Source organism: Carassius gibelio, chromosome A15 (genome assembly GCF_023724105.1).
Source record: "Carassius gibelio isolate Cgi1373 ecotype wild population from Czech Republic chromosome A15, carGib1.2-hapl.c, whole genome shotgun sequence".
NCBI lineage: Eukaryota > Metazoa > Chordata > Actinopteri > Cypriniformes > Cyprinidae > Carassius > Carassius gibelio.
Genome location: NC_068385.1, coordinates 18,452,792 through 18,480,770, shown reverse-complemented (window position 1 = coordinate 18,480,770; position 27,979 = coordinate 18,452,792). Strand labels below are relative to the sequence as shown.

Sequence of the window (27,979 nt, the reverse complement as noted above, 5' to 3'; positions counted from 1 at the left end):
TGCTTATTTAACAACATGAAATCTAGCCGGAGAACTTCCACGCTCATGTTTAGGATGTAAGAAGAGAATCCCTGACCGTACACTACCTTGTGGAGATCCAAAGAGCATCCGGTAAGACTCCCTTCACCCTGAGCCTTTGCTGTCCAGCCCTTCTTCACTGCCCACTCTCCTTTCTTATAAAAAGGTAGAGGCCACGCCTCCTTCAGCTCCAGTACGCCAGGGACCAAAGGCAAGTGTGTACACCTGCTTCCTCGTGTCCAGAAGATGCTCCTGTACATCACGGTGTAATCGGACACGTTTAGAAACTGACGCGCTACGTTCACCTGTCCCCCAAACTCGGTGAGCGGTTGCATCAATGGAGGGGTGTGCGTCCGGCCTCAGCACCGACGCGCTCCGTGCGGCACGGTATGCGAGGGGGTGAGACGGCTCACTGGGCCCTTACCAGCTCTGAGAGAGCTCGCAGGGACCCGAGGGGTACAGATACCTCGAGCGAGCCAGCTGTTCCGTGCTCGCCACGGCGGCACATATACTAAAATTGGATCGATACAGAGAAGATTAGCATGGCCCCTGCGAAAGGATGACACGCAAATCCGTGAAGCGCTCCATCTTTTATTTGATTGCGATATCCGTGCCCCTCTACTCTATCAGCCCTCGGGCGGTGAATAAACATAGAAGTCTCCGCGTGGGAGGCGTTTTGACGTAAAATCACTCACCATCTCCTCTGTCTTAGAGATGTTCAGTTGCAGCACCGCTCCGTCACACCATGTGATGAACTCATGAGAAGTACGTGGCCATCGTCAGACTCGGAACTTGAGAGCAGGGAGAGGAGAACCGTGTCAACTGCTTATTTAACAACATGAAATCTAGCCGGAGAACTTCCACGCTCATGTTTAGGATGTAAGAAGAGAATCCCTGACCGTACACTACCTTGTGGAGATCCAAAGAGCATCCGGTAAGACTCCCTTCACCCTGAGCCTTTGCTGTCCAGCCCTTCTTCACTGCCCACTCTCCTTTCTTATAAAAAGGTAGAGGCCACGCCTCCTTCAGCTCCAGTACGCCAGGGACCAAAGGCAAGTGTGTACACCTGCTTCCTCGTGTCCAGAAGATGCTCCTGTACATCACGGTGTAATCGGACACGTTTAGAAACTGACGCGCTACGTTCACCTGTCCCCCAAACTCGGTGAGCGGTTGCATCAATGGAGGGGTGTGCGTCCGGCCTCAGCACCGACGCGCTCCGTGCGGCACGGTATGCGAGGGGGTGAGACGGCTCACTGGGCCCTTACCAGCTCTGAGAGAGCTCGCAGGGACCCCAGGGGTACAGATACCTCGAGCGAGCCAGCTGTTCCGTGCTCGCCACGGCGGCACATATACTAAAATTGGATCGATACAGAGAAGATTAGCATGGCCCCTGCGAAAGGATGACACGCAAATCCGTGAAGCGCTCCATCTTTTATTTGATTGCGATATCCGTGCCCCTCTACTCTATCAGCCCTCGGGCGGTGAATAAACATAGAAGTCTCCGCGTGGGAGGCGTTTTGACGTAAAATCACTCACCATCTCCTCTGTCTTAGAGATGTTCAGTTGCAGCCCCGCTCCGTCACACCATGTGATGAACTCATGAGAAGTACGTGGCCATCGTCAGACTCGGAACTTGAGAGCAGGGAGAGGAGAACCGTGTCAACTGCTTATTTAACAACATGAAATCTAGCCGGAGAACTTCCACGCTCATGTTTAGGATGTAAGAAGAGAATCCCTGACCGTACACTACCTTGTGGAGATCCAAAGAGCATCCGGTAAGACTCCCTTCACCCTGAGCCTTTGCTGTCCAGCCCTTCTTCACTGCCCACTCTCCTTTCTTATAAAAAGGTAGAGGCCACGCCTCCTTCAGCTCCAGTACGCCAGGGACCAAAGGCAAGTGTGTACACCTGCTTCCTCGTGTCCAGAAGATGCTCCTGTACATCACGGTGTAATCGGACACGTTTAGAAACTGACGCGCTACGTTCACCTGTCCCCCAAACTCGGTGAGCGGTTGCATCAATGGAGGGGTGTGCGTCCGGCCTCAGCACCGACGCGCTCCGTGCGGCACGGTATGCGAGGGGGTGAGACGGCTCACTGGGCCCTTACCAGCTCTGAGACAGCTCGCAGGGACCCGAGGGGTACAGATACCTCGAGCGAGCCAGCTGTTCCGTGCTCGCCACGGCGGCACATATACTAAAATTGGATCGATACAGAGAAGATTAGCATGGCCCCTGCGAAAGGATGACACGCAAATCCGTGAAGCGCTCCATCTTTTATTTGATTGCGATATCCGTGCCCCTCTACTCTATCAGCCCTCGGCGGTGAATAAACATAGAAGTCTCCGCGTGGGAGGCGTTTTGATGTAAAATCACTCACCATCTCCTCTGTCTTAGAGATGTTCAGTTGCAGCCCCGCTCCGTCACACCATGTGATGAACTCATGAGAAGTACGTGGCCATCGTCAGACTCGGAACTTGAGAGCAGGGAGAGGAGAACCGTGTCAACTGCTTATTTAACAACATGAAATCTAGCCGGAGAACTTCCACGCTCATGTTTAGGATGTAAGAAGAGAATCCCTGACCGTACACTACCTTGTGGAGATCCAAAGAGCATCCGGTAAGACTCCCTTCACCCTGAGCCTTTGCTGTCCAGCCCTTCTTCACTGCCCACTCTCCTTTCTTATAAAAAGGTAGAGGCCACGCCTCCTTCAGCTCCAGTACGCCAGGGACCAAAGGCAAGTGTGTACACCTGCTTCCTCGTGTCCAGAAGATGCTCCTGTACATCACGGTGTAATCGGACACGTTTAGAAACTGACGCGCTACGTTCACCTGTCCCCCAAACTCGGTGAGCGGTTGCATCAATGGAGGGGTGTGCGTCCGGCCTCAGCACCGACGCGCTCCGTGCGGCACGGTATGCGAGGGGGTGAGACGGCTCACTGGGCCCTTACCAGCTCTGAGAGAGCTCGCAGGGACCCGAGGGGTACAGATACCTCGAGCGAGCCAGCTGTTCCGTGCTCGCCACGGCGGCACATATACTAAAATTGGATCGATACAGAGAAGATTAGCATGGCCCCTGCGAAAGGATGACACGCAAATCCGTGAAGCGCTCCATCTTTTATTTGATTGCGATATCCGTGCCCCTCTACTCTATCAGCCCTCGGCGGTGAATAAACATAGAAGTCTCCGCGTGGGAGGCGTTTTGATGTAAAATCACTCACCATCTCCTCTGTCTTAGAGATGTTCAGTTGCAGCCCCGCTCCGTCACACCATGTGATGAACTCATGAGAAGTACGTGGCCATCGTCAGACTCGGAACTTGAGAGCAGGGAGAGGAGAACCGTGTCAACTGCTTATTTAACAACATGAAATCTAGCCGGAGAACTTCCACGCTCATGTTTAGGATGTAAGAAGAGAATCCCTGACCGTACACTACCTTGTGGAGATCCAAAGAGCATCCGGTAAGACTCCCTTCACCCTGAGCCTTTGCTGTCCAGCCCTTCTTCACTGCCCACTCTCCTTTCTTATAAAAAGGTAGAGGCCACGCCTCCTTCAGCTCCAGTACGCCAGGGACCAAAGGCAAGTGTGTACACCTGCTTCCTCGTGTCCAGAAGATGCTCCTGTACATCACGGTGTAATCGGACACGTTTAGAAACTGACGCGCTACGTTCACCTGTCCCCCAAACTCGGTGAGCGGTTGCATCAATGGAGGGGTGTGCGTCCGGCCTCAGCACCGACGCGCTCCGTGCGGCACGGTATGCGAGGGGGTGAGACGGCTCACTGGGCCCTTACCAGCTCTGAGAGAGCTCGCAGGGACCCGAGGGGTACAGATACCTCGAGCGAGCCAGCTGTTCCGTGCTCGCCACGGCGGCACATATACTAAAATTGGATCGATACAGAGAAGATTAGCATGGCCCCTGGGAAAGGATGACACGCAAATCCGTGAAGCGCTCCATCTTTTATTTGATTGCGATATCCGTGCCCCTCTACTCTATCAGCCCTCGGGCGGTGAATAAACATAGAAGTCTCCGCGTGGGAGGCGTTTTGACGTAAAATCACTCACCATCTCCTCTGTCTTAGAGATGTTCAGTTGCAGCCCCGCTCCGTCACACCATGTGATGAACTCATAAGAAGTACGTGGCCATCGTCAGACTCGGAACTTGAGAGCAGGGAGAGGAGAACCGTGTCAACTGCTTATTTAACAAAATGAAATCTAGCCGGAGAACTTCCACGCTCATGTTTAGGATGTAAGAAGAGAATCCCTGACCGTACACTACCTTGTGGAGATCCAAAGAGCATCCGGTAAGACTCCCTTCACCCTGAGCCTTTGCTGTCCAGCCCTTCTTCACTGCCCACTCTCCTTTCTTATAAAAAGGTAGAGGCCACGCCTCCTTCAGCTCCAGTACGCCAGGGACCAAAGGCAAGTGTGTACACCTGCTTCCTCGTGTCCAGAAGATGCTCCTGTACATCACGGTGTAATCGGACACGTTTAGAAACTGACGCGCTACGTTCACCTGTCCCCCAAACTCGGTGAGCGGTTGCATCAATGGAGGGGTGTGCGTCCGGCCTCAGCACCGACGCGCTCCGTGCGGCACGGTATGCGAGGGGGTGAGACGGCTCACTGGGCCCTTACCAGCTCTGAGAGAGCTCGCAGGGACCCGAGGGGTACAGATACCTCGAGCGAGCCAGCTGTTCCGTGCTCGCCACGGCGGCACATATACTAAAATTGGATCGATACAGAGAAGATTAGCATGGCCCCTGCGAAAGGATGACACGCAAATCCGTGAAGCGCTCCATCTTTTATTTGATTGCGATATCCGTGCCCCTCTACTCTATCAGCCCTCGGGCGGTGAATAAACATAGAAGTCTCCGCGTGGGAGGCGTTTTGACGTAAAATCACTCACCATCTCCTCTGTCTTAGAGATGTTCAGTTGCAGCCCCGCTCCGTCACACCATGTGATGAACTCATGAGAAGTACGTGGCCATCGTCAGACTCGGAACTTGAGAGCAGGGAGAGGAGAACCGTGTCAACTGCTTATTTAACAACATGAAATCTAGCCGGAGAACTTCCACGCTCATGTTTAGGATGTAAGAAGAGAATCCCTGACCGTACACTACCTTGTGGAGATCCAAAGAGCATCCGGTAAGACTCCCTTCACCCTGAGCCTTTGCTGTCCAGCCCTTCTTCACTGCCCACTCTCCTTTCTTATAAAAAGGTAGAGGCCACGCCTCCTTCAGCTCCAGTACGCCAGGGACCAAAGGCAAGTGTGTACACCTGCTTCCTCGTGTCCAGAAGATGCTCCTGTACATCACGGTGTAATCGGACACGTTTAGAAACTGACGCGCTACGTTCACCTGTCCCCCAAACTCGGTGAGCGGTTGCATCAATGGAGGGGTGTGCGTCCGGCCTCAGCACCGACGCGCTCCGTGCGGCACGGTATGCGAGGGGGTGAGACGGCTCACTGGGCCCTTACCAGCTCTGAGAGAGCTCGCAGGGACCCCAGGGGTACAGATACCTCGAGCGAGCCAGCTGTTCCGTGCTCGCCACGGCGGCACATATACTAAAATTGGATCGATACAGAGAAGATTAGCATGGCCCCTGCGAAAGGATGACACGCAAATCCGTGAAGCGCTCCATCTTTTATTTGATTGCGATATCCGTGCCCCTCTACTCTATCAGCCCTCGGGCGGTGAATAAACATAGAAGTCTCCGCGTGGGAGGCGTTTTGACGTAAAATCACTCACCATCTCCTCTGTCTTAGAGATGTTCAGTTGCAGCCCCGCTCCGTCACACCATGTGATGAACTCATGAGAAGTACGTGGCCATCGTCAGACTCGGAACTTGAGAGCAGGGAGAGGAGAACCGTGTCAACTGCTTATTTAACAACATGAAATCTAGCCGGAGAACTTCCACGCTCATGTTTAGGATGTAAGAAGAGAATCCCTGACCGTACACTACCTTGTGGAGATCCAAAGAGCATCCGGTAAGACTCCCTTCACCCTGAGCCTTTGCTGTCCAGCCCTTCTTCACTGCCCACTCTCCTTTCTTATAAAAAGGTAGAGGCCACGCCTCCTTCAGCTCCAGTACGCCAGGGACCAAAGGCAAGTGTGTACACCTGCTTCCTCGTGTCCAGAAGATGCTCCTGTACATCACGGTGTAATCGGACACGTTTAGAAACTGACGCGCTACGTTCACCTGTCCCCCAAACTCGGTGAGCGGTTGCATCAATGGAGGGGTGTGCGTCCGGCCTCAGCACCGACGCGCTCCGTGCGGCACGGTATGCGAGGGGGTGAGACGGCTCACTGGGCCCTTACCAGCTCTGAGACAGCTCGCAGGGACCCGAGGGGTACAGATACCTCGAGCGAGCCAGCTGTTCCGTGCTCGCCACGGCGGCACATATACTAAAATTGGATCGATACAGAGAAGATTAGCATGGCCCCTGCGAAAGGATGACACGCAAATCCGTGAAGCGCTCCATCTTTTATTTGATTGCGATATCCGTGCCCCTCTACTCTATCAGCCCTCGGCGGTGAATAAACATAGAAGTCTCCGCGTGGGAGGCGTTTTGATGTAAAATCACTCACCATCTCCTCTGTCTTAGAGATGTTCAGTTGCAGCCCCGCTCCGTCACACCATGTGATGAACTCATGAGAAGTACGTGGCCATCGTCAGACTCGGAACTTGAGAGCAGGGAGAGGAGAACCGTGTCAACTGCTTATTTAACAACATGAAATCTAGCCGGAGAACTTCCACGCTCATGTTTAGGATGTAAGAAGAGAATCCCTGACCGTACACTACCTTGTGGAGATCCAAAGAGCATCCGGTAAGACTCCCTTCACCCTGAGCCTTTGCTGTCCAGCCCTTCTTCACTGCCCACTCTCCTTTCTTATAAAAAGGTAGAGGCCACGCCTCCTTCAGCTCCAGTACGCCAGGGACCAAAGGCAAGTGTGTACACCTGCTTCCTCGTGTCCAGAAGATGCTCCTGTACATCACGGTGTAATCGGACACGTTTAGAAACTGACGCGCTACGTTCACCTGTCCCCCAAACTCGGTGAGCGGTTGCATCAATGGAGGGGTGTGCGTCCGGCCTCAGCACCGACGCGCTCCGTGCGGCACGGTATGCGAGGGGGTGAGACGGCTCACTGGGCCCTTACCAGCTCTGAGAGAGCTCGCAGGGACCCGAGGGGTACAGATACCTCGAGCGAGCCAGCTGTTCCGTGCTCGCCACGGCGGCACATATACTAAAATTGGATCGATACAGAGAAGATTAGCATGGCCCCTGCGAAAGGATGACACGCAAATCCGTGAAGCGCTCCATCTTTTATTTGATTGCGATATCCGTGCCCCTCTACTCTATCAGCCCTCGGCGGTGAATAAACATAGAAGTCTCCGCGTGGGAGGCGTTTTGATGTAAAATCACTCACCATCTCCTCTGTCTTAGAGATGTTCAGTTGCAGCCCCGCTCCGTCACACCATGTGATGAACTCATGAGAAGTACGTGGCCATCGTCAGACTCGGAACTTGAGAGCAGGGAGAGGAGAACCGTGTCAACTGCTTATTTAACAACATGAAATCTAGCCGGAGAACTTCCACGCTCATGTTTAGGATGTAAGAAGAGAATCCCTGACCGTACACTACCTTGTGGAGATCCAAAGAGCATCCGGTAAGACTCCCTTCACCCTGAGCCTTTGCTGTCCAGCCCTTCTTCACTGCCCACTCTCCTTTCTTATAAAAAGGTAGAGGCCACGCCTCCTTCAGCTCCAGTACGCCAGGGACCAAAGGCAAGTGTGTACACCTGCTTCCTCGTGTCCAGAAGATGCTCCTGTACATCACGGTGTAATCGGACACGTTTAGAAACTGACGCGCTACGTTCACCTGTCCCCCAAACTCGGTGAGCGGTTGCATCAATGGAGGGGTGTGCGTCCGGCCTCAGCACCGACGCGCTCCGTGCGGCACGGTATGCGAGGGGGTGAGACGGCTCACTGGGCCCTTACCAGCTCTGAGAGAGCTCGCAGGGACCCGAGGGGTACAGATACCTCGAGCGAGCCAGCTGTTCCGTGCTCGCCACGGCGGCACATATACTAAAATTGGATCGATACAGAGAAGATTAGCATGGCCCCTGGGAAAGGATGACACGCAAATCCGTGAAGCGCTCCATCTTTTATTTGATTGCGATATCCGTGCCCCTCTACTCTATCAGCCCTCGGGCGGTGAATAAACATAGAAGTCTCCGCGTGGGAGGCGTTTTGACGTAAAATCACTCACCATCTCCTCTGTCTTAGAGATGTTCAGTTGCAGCCCCGCTCCGTCACACCATGTGATGAACTCATAAGAAGTACGTGGCCATCGTCAGACTCGGAACTTGAGAGCAGGGAGAGGAGAACCGTGTCAACTGCTTATTTAACAAAATGAAATCTAGCCGGAGAACTTCCACGCTCATGTTTAGGATGTAAGAAGAGAATCCCTGACCGTACACTACCTTGTGGAGATCCAAAGAGCATCCGGTAAGACTCCCTTCACCCTGAGCCTTTGCTGTCCAGCCCTTCTTCACTGCCCACTCTCCTTTCTTATAAAAAGGTAGAGGCCACGCCTCCTTCAGCTCCAGTACGCCAGGGACCAAAGGCAAGTGTGTACACCTGCTTCCTCGTGTCCAGAAGATGCTCCTGTACATCACGGTGTAATCGGACACGTTTAGAAACTGACGCGCTACGTTCACCTGTCCCCCAAACTCGGTGAGCGGTTGCATCAATGGAGGGGTGTGCGTCCGGCCTCAGCACCGACGCGCTCCGTGCGGCACGGTATGCGAGGGGGTGAGACGGCTCACTGGGCCCTTACCAGCTCTGAGAGAGCTCGCAGGGACCCGAGGGGTACAGATACCTCGAGCGAGCCAGCTGTTCCGTGCTCGCCACGGCGGCACATATACTAAAATTGGATCGATACAGAGAAGATTAGCATGGCCCCTGCGAAAGGATGACACGCAAATCCGTGAAGCGCTCCATCTTTTATTTGATTGCGATATCCGTGCCCCTCTACTCTATCAGCCCTCGGGCGGTGAATAAACATAGAAGTCTCCGCGTGGGAGGCGTTTTGACGTAAAATCACTCACCATCTCCTCTGTCTTAGAGATGTTCAGTTGCAGCCCCGCTCCGTCACACCATGTGATGAACTCATGAGAAGTACGTGGCCATCGTCAGACTCGGAACTTGAGAGCAGGGAGAGGAGAACCGTGTCAACTGCTTATTTAACAACATGAAATCTAGCCGGAGAACTTCCACGCTCATGTTTAGGATGTAAGAAGAGAATCCCTGACCGTACACTACCTTGTGGAGATCCAAAGAGCATCCGGTAAGACTCCCTTCACCCTGAGCCTTTGCTGTCCAGCCCTTCTTCACTGCCCACTCTCCTTTCTTATAAAAAGGTAGAGGCCACGCCTCCTTCAGCTCCAGTACGCCAGGGACCAAAGGCAAGTGTGTACACCTGCTTCCTCGTGTCCAGAAGATGCTCCTGTACATCACGGTGTAATCGGACACGTTTAGAAACTGACGCGCTACGTTCACCTGTCCCCCAAACTCGGTGAGCGGTTGCATCAATGGAAGGGTGTGCGTCCGGCCTCAGCACCGACGCGCTCCGTGCGGCACGGTATGCGAGGGGGTGAGATGGCTCACTGGGCCCTTACCAGCTCTGAGAGAGCTCGCAGGGACCCGAGGGGTACAGATACCTCGAGCGAGCCAGCTGTTCCGTGCTCGCCACGGCGGCACATATACTAAAATTGGATCGATACAGAGAAGATTAGCATGGCCCCTGCGAAAGGATGACACGCAAATCCGTGAAGCGCTCCATCTTTTATTTGATTGCGATATCCGTGCCCCTCTACTCTATCAGCCCTCGGGCGGTGAATAAACATAGAAGTCTCCGCGTGGGAGGCGTTTTGACGTAAAATCACTCACCATCTCCTCTGTCTTAGAGATGTTCAGTTGCAGCCCCGCTCCGTCACACCATGTGATGAACTCATGAGAAGTACGTGGCCATCGTCAGACTCGGAACTTGAGAGCAGGGAGAGGAGAACCGTGTCAACTGCTTATTTAACAACATGAAATCTAGCCGGAGAACTTCCACGCTCATGTTTAGGATGTAAGAAGAGAATCCCTGACCGTACACTACCTTGTGGAGATCCAAAGAGCATCCGGTAAGACTCCCTTCACCCTGAGCCTTTGCTGTCCAGCCCTTCTTCACTGCCCACTCTCCTTTCTTATAAAAAGGTAGAGGCCACGCCTCCTTCAGCTCCAGTACGCCAGGGACCAAAGGCAAGTGTGTACACCTGCTTCCTCGTGTCCAGAAGATGCTCCTGTACATCACGGTGTAATCGGACACGTTTAGAAACTGACGCGCTACGTTCACCTGTCCCCCAAACTCGGTGAGCGGTTGCATCAATGGAGGGGTGTGCGTCCGGCCTCAGCACCGACGCGCTCCGTGCGGCACGGTATGCGAGGGGGTGAGACGGCTCACTGGGCCCTTACCAGCTCTGAGAGAGCTCGCAGGGACCCGAGGGGTACAGATACCTCGAGCGAGCCAGCTGTTCCGTGCTCGCCACGGCGGCACATATACTAAAATTGGATCGATACAGAGAAGATTAGCATGGCCCCTGCGAAAGGATGACACGCAAATCCGTGAAGCGCTCCATCTTTTATTTGATTGCGATATCCGTGCCCCTCTACTCTATCAGCCCTCGGGCGGTGAATAAACATAGAAGTCTCCGCGTGGGAGGCGTTTTGACGTAAAATCACTCACCATCTCCTCTGTCTTAGAGATGTTCAGTTGCAGCCCCGCTCCGTCACACCATGTGATGAACTCATGAGAAGTACGTGGCCATCGTCAGACTCGGAACTTGAGAGCAGGGAGAGGAGAACCGTGTCAACTGCTTATTTAACAACATGAAATCTAGCCGGAGAACTTCCACGCTCATGTTTAGGATGTAAGAAGAGAATCCCTGACCGTACACTACCTTGTGGAGATCCAAAGAGCATCCGGTAAGACTCCCTTCACCCTGAGCCTTTGCTGTCCAGCCCTTCTTCACTGCCCACTCTCCTTTCTTATAAAAAGGTAGAGGCCACGCCTCCTTCAGCTCCAGTACGCCAGGGACCAAAGGCAAGTGTGTACACCTGCTTCCTCGTGTCCAGAAGATGCTCCTGTACATCACGGTGTAATCGGACACGTTTAGAAACTGACGCGCTACGTTCACCTGTCCCCCAAACTCGGTGAGCGGTTGCATCAATGGAGGGGTGTGCGTCCGGCCTCAGCACCGACGCGCTCCGTGCGGCACGGTATGCGAGGGGGTGAGACGGCTCACTGGGCCCTTACCAGCTCTGAGAGAGCTCGCAGGGACCCGAGGGGTAGAGATACCTCGAGCGAGCCAGCTGTTCCGTGCTCGCCACGGCGGCACATATACTAAAATTGGATCGATACAGAGAAGATTAGCATGGCCCCTGCGAAAGGATGACACGCAAATCGGGAAGCGCTCCATCTTTTATTTGATTGCGATATCCGTGCCCCTCTACTCTATCAGCCCTCGGGCGGTGAATAAACATAGAAGTCTCCGCGTGGGAGGCGTTTTGACGTAAAATCACTCACCATCTCCTCTGTCTTAGAGATGTTCAGTTGCAGCCCCGCTCCGTCACACCATGTGATGAACTCATGAGAAGTACGTGGCCATCGTCAGACTCGGAACTTGAGAGCAGGGAGAGGAGAACCGTGTCAACTGCTTATTTAACAACATGAAATCTAGCCGGAGAACTTCCACGCTCATGTTTAGGATGTAAGAAGAGAATCCCTGACCGTACACTACCTTGTGGAGATCCAAAGAGCATCCGGTAAGACTCCCTTCACCCTGAGCCTTTGCTGTCCAGCCCTTCTTCACTGCCCACTCTCCTTTCTTATAAAAAGGTAGAGGCCACGCCTCCTTCAGCTCCAGTACGCCAGGGACCAAAGGCAAGTGTGTACACCTGCTTCCTCGTGTCCAGAAGATGCTCCTGTACATCACGGTGTAATCGGACACGTTTAGAAACTGACGCGCTACGTTCACCTGTCCCCCAAACTCGGTGAGCGGTTGCATCAATGGAGGGGTGTGCGTCCGGCCTCAGCACCGACGCGCTCCGTGCGGCACGGTATGCGAGGGGGTGAGACGGCTCACTGGGCCCTTACCAGCTCTGAGACAGCTCGCAGGGACCCGAGGGGTACAGATACCTCGAGCGAGCCAGCTGTTCCGTGCTCGCCACGGCGGCACATATACTAAAATTGGATCGATACAGAGAAGATTAGCATGGCCCCTGCGAAAGGATGACACGCAAATCCGTGAAGCGCTCCATCTTTTATTTGATTGCGATATCCGTGCCCCTCTACTCTATCAGCCCTCGGCGGTGAATAAACATAGAAGTCTCCGCGTGGGAGGCGTTTTGATGTAAAATCACTCACCATCTCCTCTGTCTTAGAGATGTTCAGTTGCAGCCCCGCTCCGTCACACCATGTGATGAACTCATGAGAAGTACGTGGCCATCGTCAGACTCGGAACTTGAGAGCAGGGAGAGGAGAACCGTGTCAACTGCTTATTTAACAACATGAAATCTAGCCGGAGAACTTCCACGCTCATGTTTAGGATGTAAGAAGAGAATCCCTGACCGTACACTACCTTGTGGAGATCCAAAGAGCATCCGGTAAGACTCCCTTCACCCTGAGCCTTTGCTGTCCAGCCCTTCTTCACTGCCCACTCTCCTTTCTTATAAAAAGGTAGAGGCCACGCCTCCTTCAGCTCCAGTACGCCAGGGACCAAAGGCAAGTGTGTACACCTGCTTCCTCGTGTCCAGAAGATGCTCCTGTACATCACGGTGTAATCGGACACGTTTAGAAACTGACGCGCTACGTTCACCTGTCCCCCAAACTCGGTGAGCGGTTGCATCAATGGAGGGGTGTGCGTCCGGCCTCAGCACCGACGCGCTCCGTGCGGCACGGTATGCGAGGGGGTGAGACGGCTCACTGGGCCCTTACCAGCTCTGAGAGAGCTCGCAGGGACCCGAGGGGTACAGATACCTCGAGCGAGCCAGCTGTTCCGTGCTCGCCACGGCGGCACATATACTAAAATTGGATCGATACAGAGAAGATTAGCATGGCCCCTGCGAAAGGATGACACGCAAATCCGTGAAGCGCTCCATCTTTTATTTGATTGCGATATCCGTGCCCCTCTACTCTATCAGCCCTCGGGCGGTGAATAAACATAGAAGTCTCCGCGTGGGAGGCGTTTTGACGTAAAATCACTCACCATCTCCTCTGTCTTAGAGATGTTCAGTTGCAGCCCCGCTCCGTCACACCATGTGATGAACTCATGAGAAGTACGTGGCCATCGTCAGACTCGGAACTTGAGAGCAGGGAGAGGAGAACCGTGTCAACTGCTTATTTAACAACATGAAATCTAGCCGGAGAACTTCCACGCTCATGTTTAGGATGTAAGAAGAGAATCCCTGACCGTACACTACCTTGTGGAGATCCAAAGAGCATCCGGTAAGACTCCCTTCACCCTGAGCCTTTGCTGTCCAGCCCTTCTTCACTGCCCACTCTCCTTTCTTATAAAAAGGTAGAGGCCACGCCTCCTTCAGCTCCAGTACGCCAGGGACCAAAGGCAAGTGTGTACACCTGCTTCCTCGTGTCCAGAAGATGCTCCTGTACATCACGGTGTAATCGGACACGTTTAGAAACTGACGCGCTACGTTCACCTGTCCCCCAAACTCGGTGAGCGGTTGCATCAATGGAAGGGTGTGCGTCCGGCCTCAGCACCGACGCGCTCCGTGCGGCACGGTATGCGAGGGGGTGAGATGGCTCACTGGGCCCTTACCAGCTCTGAGAGAGCTCGCAGGGACCCGAGGGGTACAGATACCTCGAGCGAGCCAGCTGTTCCGTGCTCGCCACGGCGGCACATATACTAAAATTGGATCGATACAGAGAAGATTAGCATGGCCCCTGCAAAAGGATGACACGCAAATCCGTGAAGCGCTCCATCTTTTATTTGATTGCGATATCCGTGCCCCTCTACTCTATCAGCCCTCGGGCGGTGAATAAACATAGAAGTCTCCGCGTGGGAGGCGTTTTGACGTAAAATCACTCACCATCTCCTCTGTCTTAGAGATGTTCAGTTGCAGCCCCGCTCCGTCACACCATGTGATGAACTCATGAGAAGTACGTGGCCATCGTCAGACTCGGAACTTGAGAGCAGGGAGAGGAGAACCGTGTCAACTGCTTATTTAACAACATGAAATCTAGCCGGAGAACTTCCACGCTCATGTTTAGGATGTAAGAAGAGAATCCCTGACCGTACACTACCTTGTGGAGATCCAAAGAGCATCCGGTAAGACTCCCTTCACCCTGAGCCTTTGCTGTCCAGCCCTTCTTCACTGCCCACTCTCCTTTCTTATAAAAAGGTAGAGGCCACGCCTCCTTCAGCTCCAGTACGCCAGGGACCAAAGGCAAGTGTGTACACCTGCTTCCTCGTGTCCAGAAGATGCTCCTGTACATCACGGTGTAATCGGACACGTTTAGAAACTGACGCGCTACGTTCACCTGTCCCCCAAACTCGGTGAGCGGTTGCATCAATGGAGGGGTGTGCGTCTGGCCTCAGCACCGACGCGCACCGTGCGGCACGGTATGCGAGGGGGTGAGATGGCTCACTGGGCCCTTACCAGCTCTGAGAGAGCTCGCAGGGACCCGAGGGGTACAGATACCTCAAGCGTACCAGCTGTTCCGTGCTCGCCACGGCGGCACATATACTAAAATTGGATCGATACAAAGAAGATTAGCATGGCCCCTGCGAAAGGATGACACGCAAATCCGTGAAGCGCTCCATCTTTTATTTGATTGCGATATCCGTGCCCCTCTACTCTATCAGCCCTCGGGCGGTGAATAAACATAGAAGTCTCCGCGTGGGAGGCGTTTTGACGTAAAATCACTCACCATCTCCTCTGTCTTAGAGATGTTCAGTTGCAGCCCCGCTCCGTCACACCATGTGATGAACTCATGAGAAGTACGTGGCCATCGTCAGACTCGGAACTTGAGAGCAGGGAGAGGAGAACCGTGTCAACTGCTTATTTAACAACATGAAATCTAGCCGGAGAACTTCCACGCTCATGTTTAGGATGTAAGAAGAGAATCCCTGACCGTACACTACCTTGTGGAGATCCAAAGAGCATCCGGTAAGACTCCCTTCACCCTGAGCCTTTGCTGTCCAGCCCTTCTTCACTGCCCACTCTCCTTTCTTATAAAAAGGTAGAGGCCACGCCTCCTTCAGCTCCAGTACGCCAGGGACCAAAGGCAAGTGTGTACACCTGCTTCCTCGTGTCCAGAAGATGCTCCTGTACATCACGGTGTAATCGGACACGTTTAGAAACTGACGCGCTACGTTCACCTGTCCCCCAAACTCGGTGAGCGGTTGCATCAATGGAGTGGTGTGCGCCCGGCCTCAGCACCGACGCGCTCCGGGCGGCACGGTATGCGAGGGGGTGAGATAGCTCACTGGGCCCTTACCAGCTCTGAGAGAGCTCGCAGGGACCCGAGGGGTACAGATACCTCGAGCGAGCCAGCTGTTCCGTGCTCGCCACGGCGGCACGTATACTAAAATTGGATCGATACAGAGAAGATTAGCATGGCCCCTGCGAAAGGATGACACGCAAATCCGTGAAGCGCTCCATCTTTTATTTGATTGCGATATCCGTGCCCCTCTACTCTATCAGCCCTCGGGCGGTGAATAAACATAGAAGTCTCCGCGTGGGAGGCGTTTTGACGTAAAATCACTCACCATCTCCTCTGTCTTAGAGATGTTCAGTTGCAGCCCCGCTCCGTCACACCATGTGATGAACTCATAAGAAGTACGTGGCCATCGTCAGACTCGGAACTTGAGAGCAGGGAGAGGAGAACCGTGTCAACTGCTTATTTAACAACATGAAATCTAGCCGGAGAACTTCCACGCTCATGTTTAGGATGTAAGAAGAGAATCCCTGACCGTACACTACCTTGTGGAGATCCAAAGAGCATCCGGTAAGACTCCCTTCACCCTGAGCCTTTGCTGTCCAGCCCTTCTTCACTGCCCACTCTCCTTTCTTATAAAAAGGTAGAGGCCACGCCTCCTTCAGCTCCAGTACGCCAGGGACCAAAGGCAAGTGTGTACACCTGCTTCCTCGTGTCCAGAAGATGCTCCTGTACATCACGGTGTAATCGGACACGTTTAGAAACTGACGCGCTACGTTCACCTGTCCCCCAAACTCGGTGAGCGGTTGCATCAATGGAGGGGTGTGCGTCCGGCCTCAGCACCGACGCGCTCCGTGCGGCACGGTATGCGAGGGGGTGAGATGGCTCACTGGGCCCTTACCAGCTCTGAGAGAGCTCGCAGGGACCCGAGGGGTACAGATACCTCGAGCGAGCCAGCTGTTCCGTGCTCGCCACGGCGGCACATATACTAAAATTGGATCGATACAGAGAAGATTAGCATGGCCCCTGCGAAAGGATGACACGCAAATCCGTGAAGCGCTCCATCTTTTATTTGATTGCGATATCCGTGCCCCTCTACTCTATCAGCCCTCGGGCGGTGAATAAACATAGAAGTCTCCGCGTGGGAGGCGTTTTGACGTAAAATCACTCACCATCTCCTCTGTCTTAGAGATGTTCAGTTGCAGCCCCGCTCCGTCACACCATGTGATGAACTCATGAGAAGTACGTGGCCATCGTCAGACTCGGAACTTGAGAGCAGGGAGAGGAGAACCGTGTCAACTGCTTATTTAACAACATGAAATCTAGCCGGAGAACTTCCACGCTCATGTTTAGGATGTAAGAAGAGAATCCCTGACCGTACACTACCTTGTGGAGATCCAAAGAGCATCCGGTAAGACTCCCTTCACCCTGAGCCTTTGCTGTCCAGCCCTTCTTCACTGCCCACTCTCCTTTCTTATAAAAAGGTAGAGGCCACGCCTCCTTCAGCTCCAGTACGCCAGGGACCAAAGGCAAGTGTGTACACCTGCTTCCTCGTGTCCAGAAGATGCTCCTGTACATCACGGTGTAATCGGACACGTTTAGAAACTGACGCGCTACGTTCACCTGTCCCCCAAACTCGGTGAGCGGTTGCATCAATGGAGGGGTGTGCGTCCGGCCTCAGCACCGACGCGCTCCGTGCGGCACGGTATGCGAGGGGGTGAGACGGCTCACTGGGCCCTTACCAGCTCTGAGAGAGCTCGCAGGGACCCGAGGGCTACAGATACCTCGAGCGAGCCAGCTGTTCCGTGCTCGCCACGGCGGCACATATACTAAAATTGGATCGATACAGAGAAGATTAGCATGGCCCCTGCGAAAGGATGACACGCAAATCCGTGAAGCGCTCCATCTTTTATTTGATTGCGATATCCGTGCCCCTCTACTCTATCAGCCCTCGGGCGGTGAATAAACATAGAAGTCTCCGCGTGGGAGGCGTTTTGACGTAAAATCACTCACCATCTCCTCTGTCTTAGAGATGTTCAGTTGCAGCCCCGCTCCGTCACACCATGTGATGAACTCATAAGAAGTACGTGGCCATCGTCAGACTCGGAACTTGAGAGCAGGGAGAGGAGAACCGTGTCAACTGCTTATTTAACAACATGAAATCTAGCCGGAGAACTTCCACGCTCATGTTTAGGATGTAAGAAGAGAATCCCTGACCGTACACTACCTTGTGGAGATCCAAAGAGCATCCGGTAAGACTCCCTTCACCCTGAGCCTTTGCTGTCCAGCCCTTCTTCACTGCCCACTCTCCTTTCTTATAAAAAGGTAGAGGCCACGCCTCCTTCAGCTCCAGTACGCCAGGGACCAAAGGCAAGTGTGTACACCTGCTTCCTCGTGTCCAGAAGATGCTCCTGTACATCACGGTGTAATCGGACACGTTTAGAAACTGACGCGCTACGTTCACCTGTCCCCCAAACTCGGTGAGCGGTTGCATCAATGGAGGGGTGTGCGTCCGGCCTCAGCACCGACGCGCTCCGTGCGGCACGGTATGCGAGGGGGTGAGATGGCTCACTGGGCCCTTACCAGCTCTGAGAGAGCTCGCAGGGACCCGAGGGGTACAGATACCTCGAGCGAGCCAGCTGTTCCGTGCTCGCCACGGCGGCACATATACTAAAATTGGATCGATACAGAGAAGATTAGCATGGCCCCTGCGCAAAGGAACCCAATGGATCTTCTCTGTGGCCACCCTGTGCTGCCAGGGGCCCCTGAGAGCCTTCCATGACCTTGCACTTCATGGTAGTGACCCCAAACTCTAACAGGGTCACCTGTTGGGTGGTAAGGTGCTCATGCATGCTTAAACTTAAGAAATCATCAATAGTGGAACAATTCAGTGGGGTGGGTCTAGTAAACTGCCTGAGATTTGCATAAGTAGCCATGTGCTTCTGGGGTATGACGTGCTATCAGCGCTGTCATGTATTTTCCAAATATAAAATGTAAAAACATATATAAAAATAATATATATATATAAATATATGTAAAATAGTTATAATAGTTATATTATATATACTATTGACATATAAATTATATATAAATATTTTATATTTTTATATATAATATATATCTCAAATATTAAAATATTATTTATATTATAATATTGATAGATATAAAAAAAATTTGCATTAAATTGTTCAATTTATGAGGCAGTTTTTTAAATTGCCTCCTAAATCCTAATCCTAAATGTTAGTTTAATCAATCTTTTATCAACAGAAAAGCCACAAAAACTAATAACAATTTCATGAAATAGTTTAAGACCATGGCAATGTGATGACACTTCGGAGCATTTAAATAGAGAAATATAATGGTCTTTCTTTTACTGTTTCCTTAGGTAGTACAGAATACAGAGCCAGTAGTTCGTGTGGGAGGCCAGGAGCCCCTTACTGCCTCCATGCTGGCGTCTGCACCCTTAAAAGAGCAGAAACAACTCCTGGGTAAAGGATGTGCACACATGGTCACTTAAAAGTTAAAGTTGTGGCCAGTTTGAATAATGTTATACAACCTGCTAAAATAACAATACTCTTAAGTAGAGGGTGTAGTGCCGACACTTTACAGTGTCTGTTTAGTGTAAAGCAGCAGATAGTTATCTGGCTTTAGAAAGCTTGGAATATAGCACACAATGTACATCATAACATGAGGAAAACTACCAAACTGTTCGCATCCCATACAGGCGAGCGACTGTATCCACTTATCCAGGTCTTGCATCCTACTCTTGCTGGAAAGATCACAGGCATGTTGCTGGAGATCGACAACTCTGAACTACTGCACATGCTCGAGTCTCCAGAGTCCCTGCACTCCAAGGTTCACCTGCTAAAAACATGTACTTAACAATCAGTTTAAGATCAGATTTTGTTTGATCATTGTGCTTTTCTGCACTGTGTAGATTGAAGAGGCCGTAGCTGTGCTTCAGGCTCATCAAGCCAAGGAACTGTCTGCAAAGTAAGGGGGCTCTGTAAGACAGGTAATCTAATCTACTTGCATTCTTCTCTCTTAATATTTGGTCTAAATCAAGTACAATGCCAATTAATAGTAAATACAATAGTCACACACAAATGTTGACCAACTTCATTTAATTTTTGCAGGCATGCACACTGAAGTACTGTGAGTTGTTCCAGAGAACGGGGAAAAGAAAACCACACTTCAGTCATGCTATTTAATGCATGGTTCACACACTGCAAATATCCTTTTGCTCTTCACAATGTTAAGTTTGTTCTGATTTTGTTTATAAAAAAAAAAAAAAAAAAAAAAGTTACATTACAAAAAAAAGGCTAAAAAGTATTTTTTGAAAAAATAATTTCTTTGTGCAATAAAAATGATCCTCTCTTAATGGACATGCAAAAAGTTTTTTGAGTGTCTTCTTATTACAGTGATTATAAGTTTCTGACCGGTACACATTTGCAAAGACTTTACAGAGCTTTTATTAAAATAAGCTTTAAGTTAATAAACATGTATTAAATTGTTCAGTTTCGTAGAACATAAGCACAGCCTGAAATGTACAATCCAGCATAGAAAGATTTTTAATTGTATAATGTATGGTTAATTGTTTGTGCTGAATATCAAGGTTTTATCATGGTTTGGCATGAATACAGTTTAACAATTTCTGTTGTATGCATAGAAAATATCTGCTGATTTAAATTGAGTGCTGTGGTCTGCTATTAACTTGAGATACTCCAAAGTCTACTTGAGCAGAAATGTAATCAAACACACTTTGATATTTTTTATTAATATTATTGATATTATTAATATATTTAATACATAGAATTTTTATTTACAATGTGTTTTACAATTTTTTTGTTTCCATTTAATTATTCCTGGTCAATTACCTAATTTATTATTTATATATGTATCAATGGCATTCAGGACACTTATATTTTACAATATATGAGGCAGTTTATTGTTTTTGTAAAGATGCTTTCATACTAATCCTTATTAATCCTAAATTTTAAATACTATCAATCTTAACAAAAAAAGAAAAATCACACAAAAAAATCAGTTTTAATGTCAATTTCATAATTTTTGTTGATACTTTATGCATAAATGATATATTTAAATGTATAATGAATTATTTTAAAATATATTAAACCAATTGTTGATTTAAATAGTATTGTATAATGTTTTTAGATAGTATTATGTTCATATTTAAAAAAAAAAAGTATAGTATTGCTTATATAAACTACTTTGACTTCTATTAAATGTTTTTTTTTTGTAGTTTACTGTGGTATTGTAAAATACATTATACATTAAATATTTTTCAAATATTTTTTTTGAGTCACTCATTCTTGGTATACTATAAGTTCTGGACAAATATCTAATAAAGCAGAAATGTACACAGACATTAGAAAAGGAAAACATGTTTATTTTTATGTACACACATGAACTAAAACAAAACAAAATCTTAACAATAAAATAACTTCAACTGATTTTTCAATTATTTTTTCTCTCCTTTCTTGACTTCCTCCATCCACTGTGCCACAGTCTTCCCAGAAACCTTTGCACAAAAGTGGACACCCCTGAACTGGCTGTGGCCAAATTCTTTAGTCTTGGGCTGCCAACACTTTTGGCAAAGGAACTGCTGAGGTAACTTCCTCTTCCTAGCAGCCAAACCTTGAGCTGCAGCTGCTGCGGCTGCCTCTACCAGCTTCTTTCGCCGCCATGCTGTGGTCCTGGGCACCCTCTGCTCATCTGCTCCCACAACAGGTATGAGCATTGCAGGTGCTGCGGTAGCTCTGGTAGATGTATGTGCAGCAGCAGCAGGTACAGACACAGGGGCAGAAGTGGCAGGAGGGACTTGAGGTGCTGGTGTCAAACCCCCTGGAGGAAGCTGGCCTCGAGAACGCGGTGCTGCCTGTCCGGAAGCATCCTGTGGTATTTTAAACTCAAAGGATGAGTGACCATGCTGGATTGCTTCCGGTAGTTTTGGCAGTACCGGTGGGAGCTGTTCAGGGGCCACCAAAGGAGCAGTAAAAGGCTCAATGTCCTGCTGTAAGACCTCCCTCTCTTGCTTCTTTATTCGGGCATTGTGCCTAAACACAGAAAATATAAAAATAAGTATATGCGTGTAAAAATAATTATGAATATGAAAACAGATGCAGAAACATTAATAAACAATTAATTACTGAACCTACCACTGAGAGATAGTGAGCTGGTTTAGCTCAAACAGTTTTAATTTGGTTTGAGCCATGATTCCGGGGCTGCCCAGGACTATGTCACGGATCATCCTGTAATCCCTAAGGATGGCAGCCCATCGATTTATCCGGACTCCAGCGATGGTCTGACCGGCAGGATAGATTCGGCAGAGAGCCAGGCAGATGGCTTCCACTACACGGCTTGTGCTGGGCCACTGAGCTGGTCCACCTTCACCAAGGAAGCATCTGCAAAGTGAAAAAGGAGGAAAGTACAGTTAATCAGACTATTTGACAGATAGCGGTCAAACAAGAGGATAATATTGGTCATGAGACTGGTTATGATTATATCCAAGATACAAAGAACTTTCAAGAGAATCGAATGATAATAACAAACAAAGAAACAAAAAAATAGAAACCAATACCTCTTCAGACTCTCCGTCCCAGGGATCACATTGGTCTTCGAATGGCTGACCTTGAAGCGACCCTTCAGGACTCTGTCACGGTGGCGGGGGGGATAGATGAGAGTGCCCCTGTCATGATCTGACAGGTTGTTCCACAGCACAACAATCTCATCCACCTTACCCTGAGTGACAAACCCCTGAAGGCGCAGGTCAACCAGACTGTCGGCCAGCCTGATGACGTGGTCATAACCACCCTGGCCATCTGGTCCCACACTTTCCATCTGTACATGAAAATAAATTAATAAACTGCTCTGTTATCAATGCCAAATAAACTTAGCAAAATTAAAGGATTTTTTCAGTCAGTCAGCCACTCATTATTACAAAATAATCCCCAAATGAAATATCAACATCATACACAACATAAAATCTCGGTGTACACAGTGTGTTTATGTGTAATCATTTACCTGGCTCTGAGTGCCCGAGGCAGGAGAGGAAGACTCAGCTGCTGATGATGATGATGAGGGCTGATCAGGAGGTTGTAGGGCCACTGTCTGTCCCTGAGGGGGCTGCAGGTCATTGCCCTCGAGTTCCAAAAATTCTGTGGACTCATCAAGGCATAGATCCTCAAACCCCTCATCCCCCTCCAGATCACCCTGCAGGTCTTCATCCCGAATCCCATCTGGAATATCAGGATCTACACCTAAGTCCTCCTCAAAAGCTCTCCTGGTTTGGGAATACAAATATTCCACACCAAGGAGCTCTCCTGTAGAAATACAGAGTGTATCACATGTTTTGATGTTTTGATAACACATGGGTGAAATACAACTAAAGTAGAATGTCTGTGTGAACAATACCTGTGTATTCGCCGGGGCTAGTGTAATCCTGAGCCAGTTTCAGACCCAGAAGCTGCTGGCTCAGTGCATTACAGTACTGCAGCAGCTGGCCACCATAGCAGATCTCCTCCCTGCTGGCACCTTCAACTGCAGCGACCCCACGTGCCTCGTTCCACTGCACCAGTCCTTCCAACAGGTACATTTGGAAATGCAACGCATTTGCACTTGTACCTAAATACAAATTCAGAAATAATCACCATGAAAAAAAATACATCTAGAGTGCAAACACACAAATGAACAACAGACGCTATTTTTGAGTAATGCAAACCTGGCACGAAGCGATTCAGGTGCAGGTGGAACGACTCCAGGGATGTCGAGCCACGTGCACAGCGGTACACGGGTAGAATGACCCCATCCTTGGTCACCTGTCCCGTCTTCCTGTACAGCTGTACACCTGGCGGGTCCTGGATGCACTGCATGTGGCGTTGCTGGGTTCGCCAGATCTCCCGCATCCTCTCCTGGTCAAGGAGCTTGATGCCCATGGTGTCTGTAGCCCCACCAAAGTCTGTAAGCAGCTTCTCAGTGAGCTGCTCAGACTCCTGGGCCCCTCGAGTGCGGCGGCGGCAATGCTTTGCCAGTTCTTTAGGGGTGGGCTGGCAGCCTGTCAACCGCTTGGCCTCCTTTAGCCTCTCCACATCCGAAGCATCCCATTCAAAGATGCATGCGGTGAGGCGTTTCATGAAGGGGCCATAAAGCGGGTGGCTGTCTGTGGTCACTCCTACTGCAAACCTCCGCATGAAGTGCCACACGTCCAGCCTGACAAGCAGCTGGTCCCACTCACCAAACATTGCTGCCGCCTTTCCTTTCCCAGTGGCAGAGCAGCAGTCACGGTCCACATATAGGACTTGGGGAGGAGCTTCTCCAGCTCTACGGTACCGCTCCACAAGTCCAGAGCACATGGGAAGCAGACCGTCACCCTCTGCCTCAGTGAGGACACACATGAGGACCTGCCCAAACTCATTTCCCACATCTGTGACCCATGCCGCTGTGCCAGCAGCCTCACCAGCCAGTTTCTTAGTGACCTGAAATGGGATGAAAAGAATTAAAGTGGATAGACCTGTCAGTTTACATTGAAAAATGTCTAATTTTGTAACAGAAAAAAGGGTGATGTAGCCTACACCTATCTCTACTAATGGTGATGTTACCTTACCTTCTTAGTGGAATCCATTTTTAGGATGGTTCCATAGATAGAAGTCACCCTGGCCTTTAGTTCCGGCAGCCGTGTCAGTACGTCTTTGGCATAAACTGACAGCAGCCATCCCGGACAAGGCACAGGTACCATCTGAGGCAGCTGGTTAGCGAGACTGCTAGGGTCTGTGGCATGGTCTGGGAATTTCCCAATCACAGAGAGGAAATGGGTTGTCTGGGCAATCCAATGCTCTCTGTGCCTGACGCATAGGCTCCGGTGCACAGAAGTTGCACTGTTCCCCAATGAGCGCCCCCGCATCCACCTCACAATCTCCTTATCACACGACAGCCTGCATGATAAAAATAGATAAATAAAGACAACAGATCAGATGAGCATGAAAGACATTTTCTCATGTTAAAACTTAAAACAAAACAGTGTGCCAACCTGTAGGTCAACACCGCAGGAAACATTTCCCTGTGGACAGGATCGAGCTGGTTCAGAATATCCTGAGACCAGCCTGCCAGCTTTTTTTTGCAGGACCGGCATTCGAGATATTCTGTAGCCATGAAGTACCAGCCACTGACATCCAAGACCCTCCTGACAGTCTTGTACATCCCACACGCTGTCAGTGGGAAGCCAAGACGGCGACAGTTGGGCTGTGAGCACAGCAGCCGGTATGACCACAAGCGGTAAGGGATCCACAGGAAAAGCCTGGCATGAAAGAAGCTGTCAGGTGATGAAGGAGGCTGTGTATACAGAGGACGGGGCCCAGGAGGATGCCACCAGAGACGCAGGTTTTTGGTCAGCGCCAGCCTCCCAGACTTGTCTCTGGTGAAAAGAGCCTTGCTGACCCACAAATGCTGCTCTTTGGGCAGGGTCTGTCTCCATCCTTCAGGCAGCAACAGCTGAAAGCGGAAGAAAAAGAGAAATCAGGTTGGTTTTTTTCTGCTGCTGATTTTTTACCATTTAACTACTTGAGTATTTAAGTTACTTCTTCTGTGGGCAGAGGACGCTGTTCTGGCACAGGAGCTCTTGTTGCAGAGCGCAGAGGTTCTGGCTGACTGGATGGTCGAGTCACATCAGCTGCGTGGCATAAAAGAAAAAAAGTAAATGAGATACATCGAAGTGACGCCATCAGTGTTATTTACTATTACAAGATTAATACAATTACTACTACTGCTGCTAGATGTTAGTGCTACTATTTAACATTAGTAGTATGTTAAGATTAGTGATTGCAGCTGTAGCCACCCATTTAAAGATTGAAAACTATGAAATGCTAAAAAGATGATGACAAACATAAATGTGCGTTGATAAAAAGACAATTGCTCAAAGGTGAGCAGGGGGCAAAAATCGAGCGGTGTTGGAAGGAAGCCATAAAGTGTTAAAAGGATAGTAAAATTTTACTAAAAGCTGAAAAAGGAGAAAGAAAGCCACTTTGGCCCGCACGACCAGAAGGTCTAGGACACCTCCTACCTTACTGTTTCCAAAACCATCCATCTGAAGGCTGATAATACATAATAACAAAACAGGTTATGTAATGTGCAAAAAAAGGCAAGTGTAAAAAGATGTCATAAAACTTTACTAAAAGCAGAAAAAGGAGAAAGAAAGCCACTTTAGCCCGCGCGACCGGAAGGTGCAGTACACCTCCTACCTTACTGTTTCCAAAACAGTCCAACTGAAGGCTGATAATACATAATAACAAAACAGGTTATGTAATGTACAAAAACGTGGTATTATTGTATTAAACTACAAATGTAATCCCATTAAAGAGAAGGTAATTCTCACCTAGAACATCTACATGTGCCACTGCAGCAAGCAGATCTTCATCAGATGGTTCCTCTGCAGAAGCTGAGCTGGAGGCAGCCACTGTTAATATAAGGATGAATGAACAGTGTTAAATCACATTTATTTATATAGTGCATAACACGATACAGATTGTTTCATACTTTACAGTATGCAAAAATACTGCAGAAGTCATTAAACATGAAACAAATTAAAATTACAATAACTGCTAAGATAATGCAATAATTGAAATATATACCCTACAAAAACAAAACAAAATTAAGTTAGATTCATGCCTGGAGGTGCTGATTCTGACAGGATCTCAGCGTCTCTTCTCTGAATGTACTTCTGCAGAGTTTCCATCTTTGTTCCCGGTCTGGCTGTCTGCTTCCTCACCCACTTGATGAAACTGAAATGGAGGGACACAGAATTAGCTGAAGCCCCAACACTACACATTCTCTACTGTCTGCATCCTCTGTTAGAGATGTGAACCCATACCCTTTTCTGTCGCGGTCTGTCGCCTCAAATATGTCTTTAAAGGACAAAGTGGCATATTTGCCAAACCCAACAACCACCTGATCTTCTTGGGCTGGTGTGCCAGTGCCCTCTCTGACCCGGCGCTCGCTGATTGCAGCCACCATGTCAGGAAACAAGCTTGCATACCACAGCAATGCGTCCTTGTTTCCCATGACAGCAGACTGGGTGGTGTCGCCGCCCTCACGCTCCCGCTGATGCACGGCCAGAACCATGGCTGCGTAACCAACATCATTGGAAAGCAACCATTTAAAGGTTTTACTCCGGTACTGGCCAAACTGCAGGGCGCTTTCACTCAGCACAAGATGGTGACTTGATGTGTCACCTCCCCCTGCCGCCACACGAGCGATGGCCTCCTCCTTCACCCTCGAAGCAGGCCACGAGCGTCCCGGGGACGGATTTTTCCTGTAGGCAGTAGCAAGAGCCGCTGCTTCAGGAGAGGGTTTAAGGGTGAGCACACCGGAGTCCTCCCTGCGGAACTGGACACTGTAATCCATCTTCTACAAGACACAAAAGAAAAAAAATCAACTGACACAGCGCTGTTCAAACACACAAATACACTTGTCAGATTTACAGTAATGCCCAGAAGTGATGTCCAAGGGGACATTTGCACAATATTCGCTTTTATTGACACTACAAGTTTAATTAAACCATCAAAATATATAAGGAATATGTTGGTTAAGGTATTTAATTCATTATTTGGCAAAAAGGGGCTTGGGTTCTATTTCACTATGCCACGACAATATCTGTTAGAACTTAAAATTGGAGTATAAATATAAGTATAAATGCATAACAACATCAGAATTAACTTTATATATACTTATACTTTATATATATATATATATATATATATATATATATATATATATATATATATATATATAATTTTTTTTTTTTGTATATATATATATATATATATATATATATATATATATATATATATAGATATATATATAGATATATATATATAGATAGATAGATAGATAGATAGATAGATAGATAGATAGATAGATTTTAGTGAAGACATTGGTTTTTTGGATTTCTTATCTAGTCAAAAAAGGAGCAAAAGATCGAAGGCAGGACAGGTCACACAGACAACTGCAAAGATTTGCTGTCTGTCCCCAACACCCTGCTGTTACCTCACTTTTGCAAAGTATAACTGTACAAAAAGCATGCATATATATATATAAAACCTCCCAGTTCTGCTTTAAGTATATATGAGTTATTCTTTAAGTATGCAGACAACATTATGCAGTTATTTCAAAACAATAATTCGAAGCACATCAAACCTCACGAAGAGATGACCACAGCCCTGCGAAATATTACGATGGTTTTACTACAGTATCTACAGTTCTATACCAACTATGTAATTAAGCATTGTTGAAAACACGTTAAATAACACAATAACCACAAAACTATCACGCTTTACTACGGCATTGATATTTTAAACACGATAGTTTTACTGTCTATGGGTAAAATCATGTTGTGGTAAAAAAAAAAAAAAGGTAAATGAGTTTACATCACTTGACAGGTAACCTAGAGTACAG

The 27,979-nt window shown here is 49.2% G+C and overlaps 2 protein-coding genes, 21 non-coding genes and 1 pseudogene across 23 annotated transcripts; 23 read left to right on the top strand and 1 right to left on the bottom strand.

The window, feature by feature from the left end:
* The first annotated feature begins 505 nt into the window (after window positions 1-505).
* Window positions 506-612, top strand: LOC128029755 (U6 spliceosomal RNA). The gene has a single exon (XR_008187604.1). It is a non-coding gene; the product is annotated as a U6 spliceosomal RNA (small nuclear RNA).
* A 734-nt stretch (window positions 613-1,346) lies between these two features.
* On the top strand, window positions 1,347-1,453 carry LOC128029754 (U6 spliceosomal RNA). The gene has a single exon (XR_008187603.1). It is a non-coding gene; the product is annotated as a U6 spliceosomal RNA (small nuclear RNA).
* Window positions 1,454-2,187: 734 nt separating this feature from the next.
* LOC128029753 (U6 spliceosomal RNA) lies at window positions 2,188-2,294 on the top strand. Its single transcript, XR_008187602.1, has one exon. It is a non-coding gene; the product is annotated as a U6 spliceosomal RNA (small nuclear RNA).
* A 733-nt stretch (window positions 2,295-3,027) lies between these two features.
* Window positions 3,028-3,134, top strand: LOC128029752 (U6 spliceosomal RNA). The gene has a single exon (XR_008187601.1). It is a non-coding gene; the product is annotated as a U6 spliceosomal RNA (small nuclear RNA).
* A 733-nt stretch (window positions 3,135-3,867) lies between these two features.
* Window positions 3,868-3,974, top strand: LOC128029887 (U6 spliceosomal RNA). Its single transcript, XR_008187730.1, has one exon. It is a non-coding gene; the product is annotated as a U6 spliceosomal RNA (small nuclear RNA).
* A 734-nt stretch (window positions 3,975-4,708) lies between these two features.
* LOC128029751 (U6 spliceosomal RNA) lies at window positions 4,709-4,815 on the top strand. The gene has a single exon (XR_008187600.1). It is a non-coding gene; the product is annotated as a U6 spliceosomal RNA (small nuclear RNA).
* A 734-nt stretch (window positions 4,816-5,549) lies between these two features.
* Window positions 5,550-5,656, top strand: LOC128029750 (U6 spliceosomal RNA). Its single transcript, XR_008187599.1, has one exon. It is a non-coding gene; the product is annotated as a U6 spliceosomal RNA (small nuclear RNA).
* A 734-nt stretch (window positions 5,657-6,390) lies between these two features.
* Window positions 6,391-6,497, top strand: LOC128029749 (U6 spliceosomal RNA). The gene has a single exon (XR_008187598.1). It is a non-coding gene; the product is annotated as a U6 spliceosomal RNA (small nuclear RNA).
* A 733-nt stretch (window positions 6,498-7,230) lies between these two features.
* Window positions 7,231-7,337, top strand: LOC128029748 (U6 spliceosomal RNA). The gene has a single exon (XR_008187597.1). It is a non-coding gene; the product is annotated as a U6 spliceosomal RNA (small nuclear RNA).
* Window positions 7,338-8,070: 733 nt separating this feature from the next.
* On the top strand, window positions 8,071-8,177 carry LOC128029885 (U6 spliceosomal RNA). Its single transcript, XR_008187728.1, has one exon. It is a non-coding gene; the product is annotated as a U6 spliceosomal RNA (small nuclear RNA).
* A 734-nt stretch (window positions 8,178-8,911) lies between these two features.
* On the top strand, window positions 8,912-9,018 carry LOC128029747 (U6 spliceosomal RNA). Its single transcript, XR_008187596.1, has one exon. It is a non-coding gene; the product is annotated as a U6 spliceosomal RNA (small nuclear RNA).
* A 734-nt stretch (window positions 9,019-9,752) lies between these two features.
* Window positions 9,753-9,859, top strand: LOC128029746 (U6 spliceosomal RNA). The gene has a single exon (XR_008187595.1). It is a non-coding gene; the product is annotated as a U6 spliceosomal RNA (small nuclear RNA).
* Window positions 9,860-10,593: 734 nt separating this feature from the next.
* Window positions 10,594-10,700, top strand: LOC128029744 (U6 spliceosomal RNA). The gene has a single exon (XR_008187593.1). It is a non-coding gene; the product is annotated as a U6 spliceosomal RNA (small nuclear RNA).
* Window positions 10,701-11,434: 734 nt separating this feature from the next.
* LOC128029896 (U6 spliceosomal RNA) lies at window positions 11,435-11,540 on the top strand. Its single transcript, XR_008187739.1, has one exon. It is a non-coding gene; the product is annotated as a U6 spliceosomal RNA (small nuclear RNA).
* A 734-nt stretch (window positions 11,541-12,274) lies between these two features.
* LOC128029743 (U6 spliceosomal RNA) lies at window positions 12,275-12,381 on the top strand. The gene has a single exon (XR_008187592.1). It is a non-coding gene; the product is annotated as a U6 spliceosomal RNA (small nuclear RNA).
* Window positions 12,382-13,114: 733 nt separating this feature from the next.
* LOC128029742 (U6 spliceosomal RNA) lies at window positions 13,115-13,221 on the top strand. The gene has a single exon (XR_008187591.1). It is a non-coding gene; the product is annotated as a U6 spliceosomal RNA (small nuclear RNA).
* Window positions 13,222-13,955: 734 nt separating this feature from the next.
* LOC128029606 (U6 spliceosomal RNA) lies at window positions 13,956-14,062 on the top strand. Its single transcript, XR_008187462.1, has one exon. It is a non-coding gene; the product is annotated as a U6 spliceosomal RNA (small nuclear RNA).
* Window positions 14,063-14,796: 734 nt separating this feature from the next.
* LOC128029890 (U6 spliceosomal RNA) lies at window positions 14,797-14,903 on the top strand. Its single transcript, XR_008187733.1, has one exon. It is a non-coding gene; the product is annotated as a U6 spliceosomal RNA (small nuclear RNA).
* A 734-nt stretch (window positions 14,904-15,637) lies between these two features.
* LOC128029854 (U6 spliceosomal RNA) lies at window positions 15,638-15,744 on the top strand. Its single transcript, XR_008187698.1, has one exon. It is a non-coding gene; the product is annotated as a U6 spliceosomal RNA (small nuclear RNA).
* Window positions 15,745-16,478: 734 nt separating this feature from the next.
* On the top strand, window positions 16,479-16,585 carry LOC128029741 (U6 spliceosomal RNA). Its single transcript, XR_008187590.1, has one exon. It is a non-coding gene; the product is annotated as a U6 spliceosomal RNA (small nuclear RNA).
* Window positions 16,586-17,319: 734 nt separating this feature from the next.
* Window positions 17,320-17,426, top strand: LOC128029739 (U6 spliceosomal RNA). The gene has a single exon (XR_008187589.1). It is a non-coding gene; the product is annotated as a U6 spliceosomal RNA (small nuclear RNA).
* A 734-nt stretch (window positions 17,427-18,160) lies between these two features.
* On the top strand, window positions 18,161-18,234 carry LOC128029904 (uncharacterized; annotated as a pseudogene).
* A 229-nt stretch (window positions 18,235-18,463) lies between these two features.
* LOC128028876 (embryonic polyadenylate-binding protein B-like) lies at window positions 18,464-19,979 on the top strand. The gene is made up of 5 exons (XM_052616196.1): window positions 18,464-18,487; window positions 18,900-19,002; window positions 19,239-19,369; window positions 19,452-19,529; window positions 19,651-19,979. The coding sequence occupies exons 1-4, from the start codon at window positions 18,464-18,466 to the stop codon at window positions 19,509-19,511; spliced, it is 318 nt and encodes a 105-aa protein (XP_052472156.1). The 3' UTR covers window positions 19,512-19,529; window positions 19,651-19,979.
* Window positions 19,980-20,945: 966 nt separating this feature from the next.
* Window positions 20,946-25,106, bottom strand: LOC128028651 (uncharacterized). The gene is made up of 8 exons (XM_052615923.1): window positions 24,561-25,106; window positions 24,138-24,465; window positions 23,256-24,009; window positions 22,949-23,158; window positions 22,559-22,857; window positions 22,116-22,375; window positions 21,694-21,939; window positions 20,946-21,591 (listed from the first exon to the last, which is right to left on the bottom strand). The coding sequence occupies exons 1-8, from the start codon at window positions 24,728-24,730 to the stop codon at window positions 20,997-20,999; spliced, it is 2,862 nt and encodes a 953-aa protein (XP_052471883.1). The 5' UTR covers window positions 24,731-25,106; the 3' UTR covers window positions 20,946-20,996.
* Window positions 25,107-27,979: the final 2,873 nt, after the last annotated feature.

Coding starts and splice junctions, on each gene's coding strand:
- LOC128028651 (XM_052615923.1), bottom strand. CDS start 24,730: ATGTACAAGACTGTCAGGAGGGTCTTGGATGTCAGTGGCTGGTACTTC. Junction 24,010..24,137: donor AAATGGATTCCACTAAGAAG/GTAAGGTAACAT, acceptor ATCCCATTTCAG/GTCACTAAGAAACTGGCTGG. Junction 22,376..22,558: donor CCTCGGGCACTCAGAGCCAG/GTAAATGATTAC, acceptor TTTCATGTACAG/ATGGAAAGTGTGGGACCAGA.
- LOC128028876 (XM_052616196.1), top strand. CDS start 18,464: ATGACGTGCTATCAGCGCTGTCAT. Junction 18,488..18,899: donor CGTGCTATCAGCGCTGTCAT/GTATTTTCCAAA, acceptor CTGTTTCCTTAG/GTAGTACAGAATACAGAGCC. Junction 19,003..19,238: donor AGAGCAGAAACAACTCCTGG/GTAAAGGATGTG, acceptor CATCCCATACAG/GCGAGCGACTGTATCCACTT.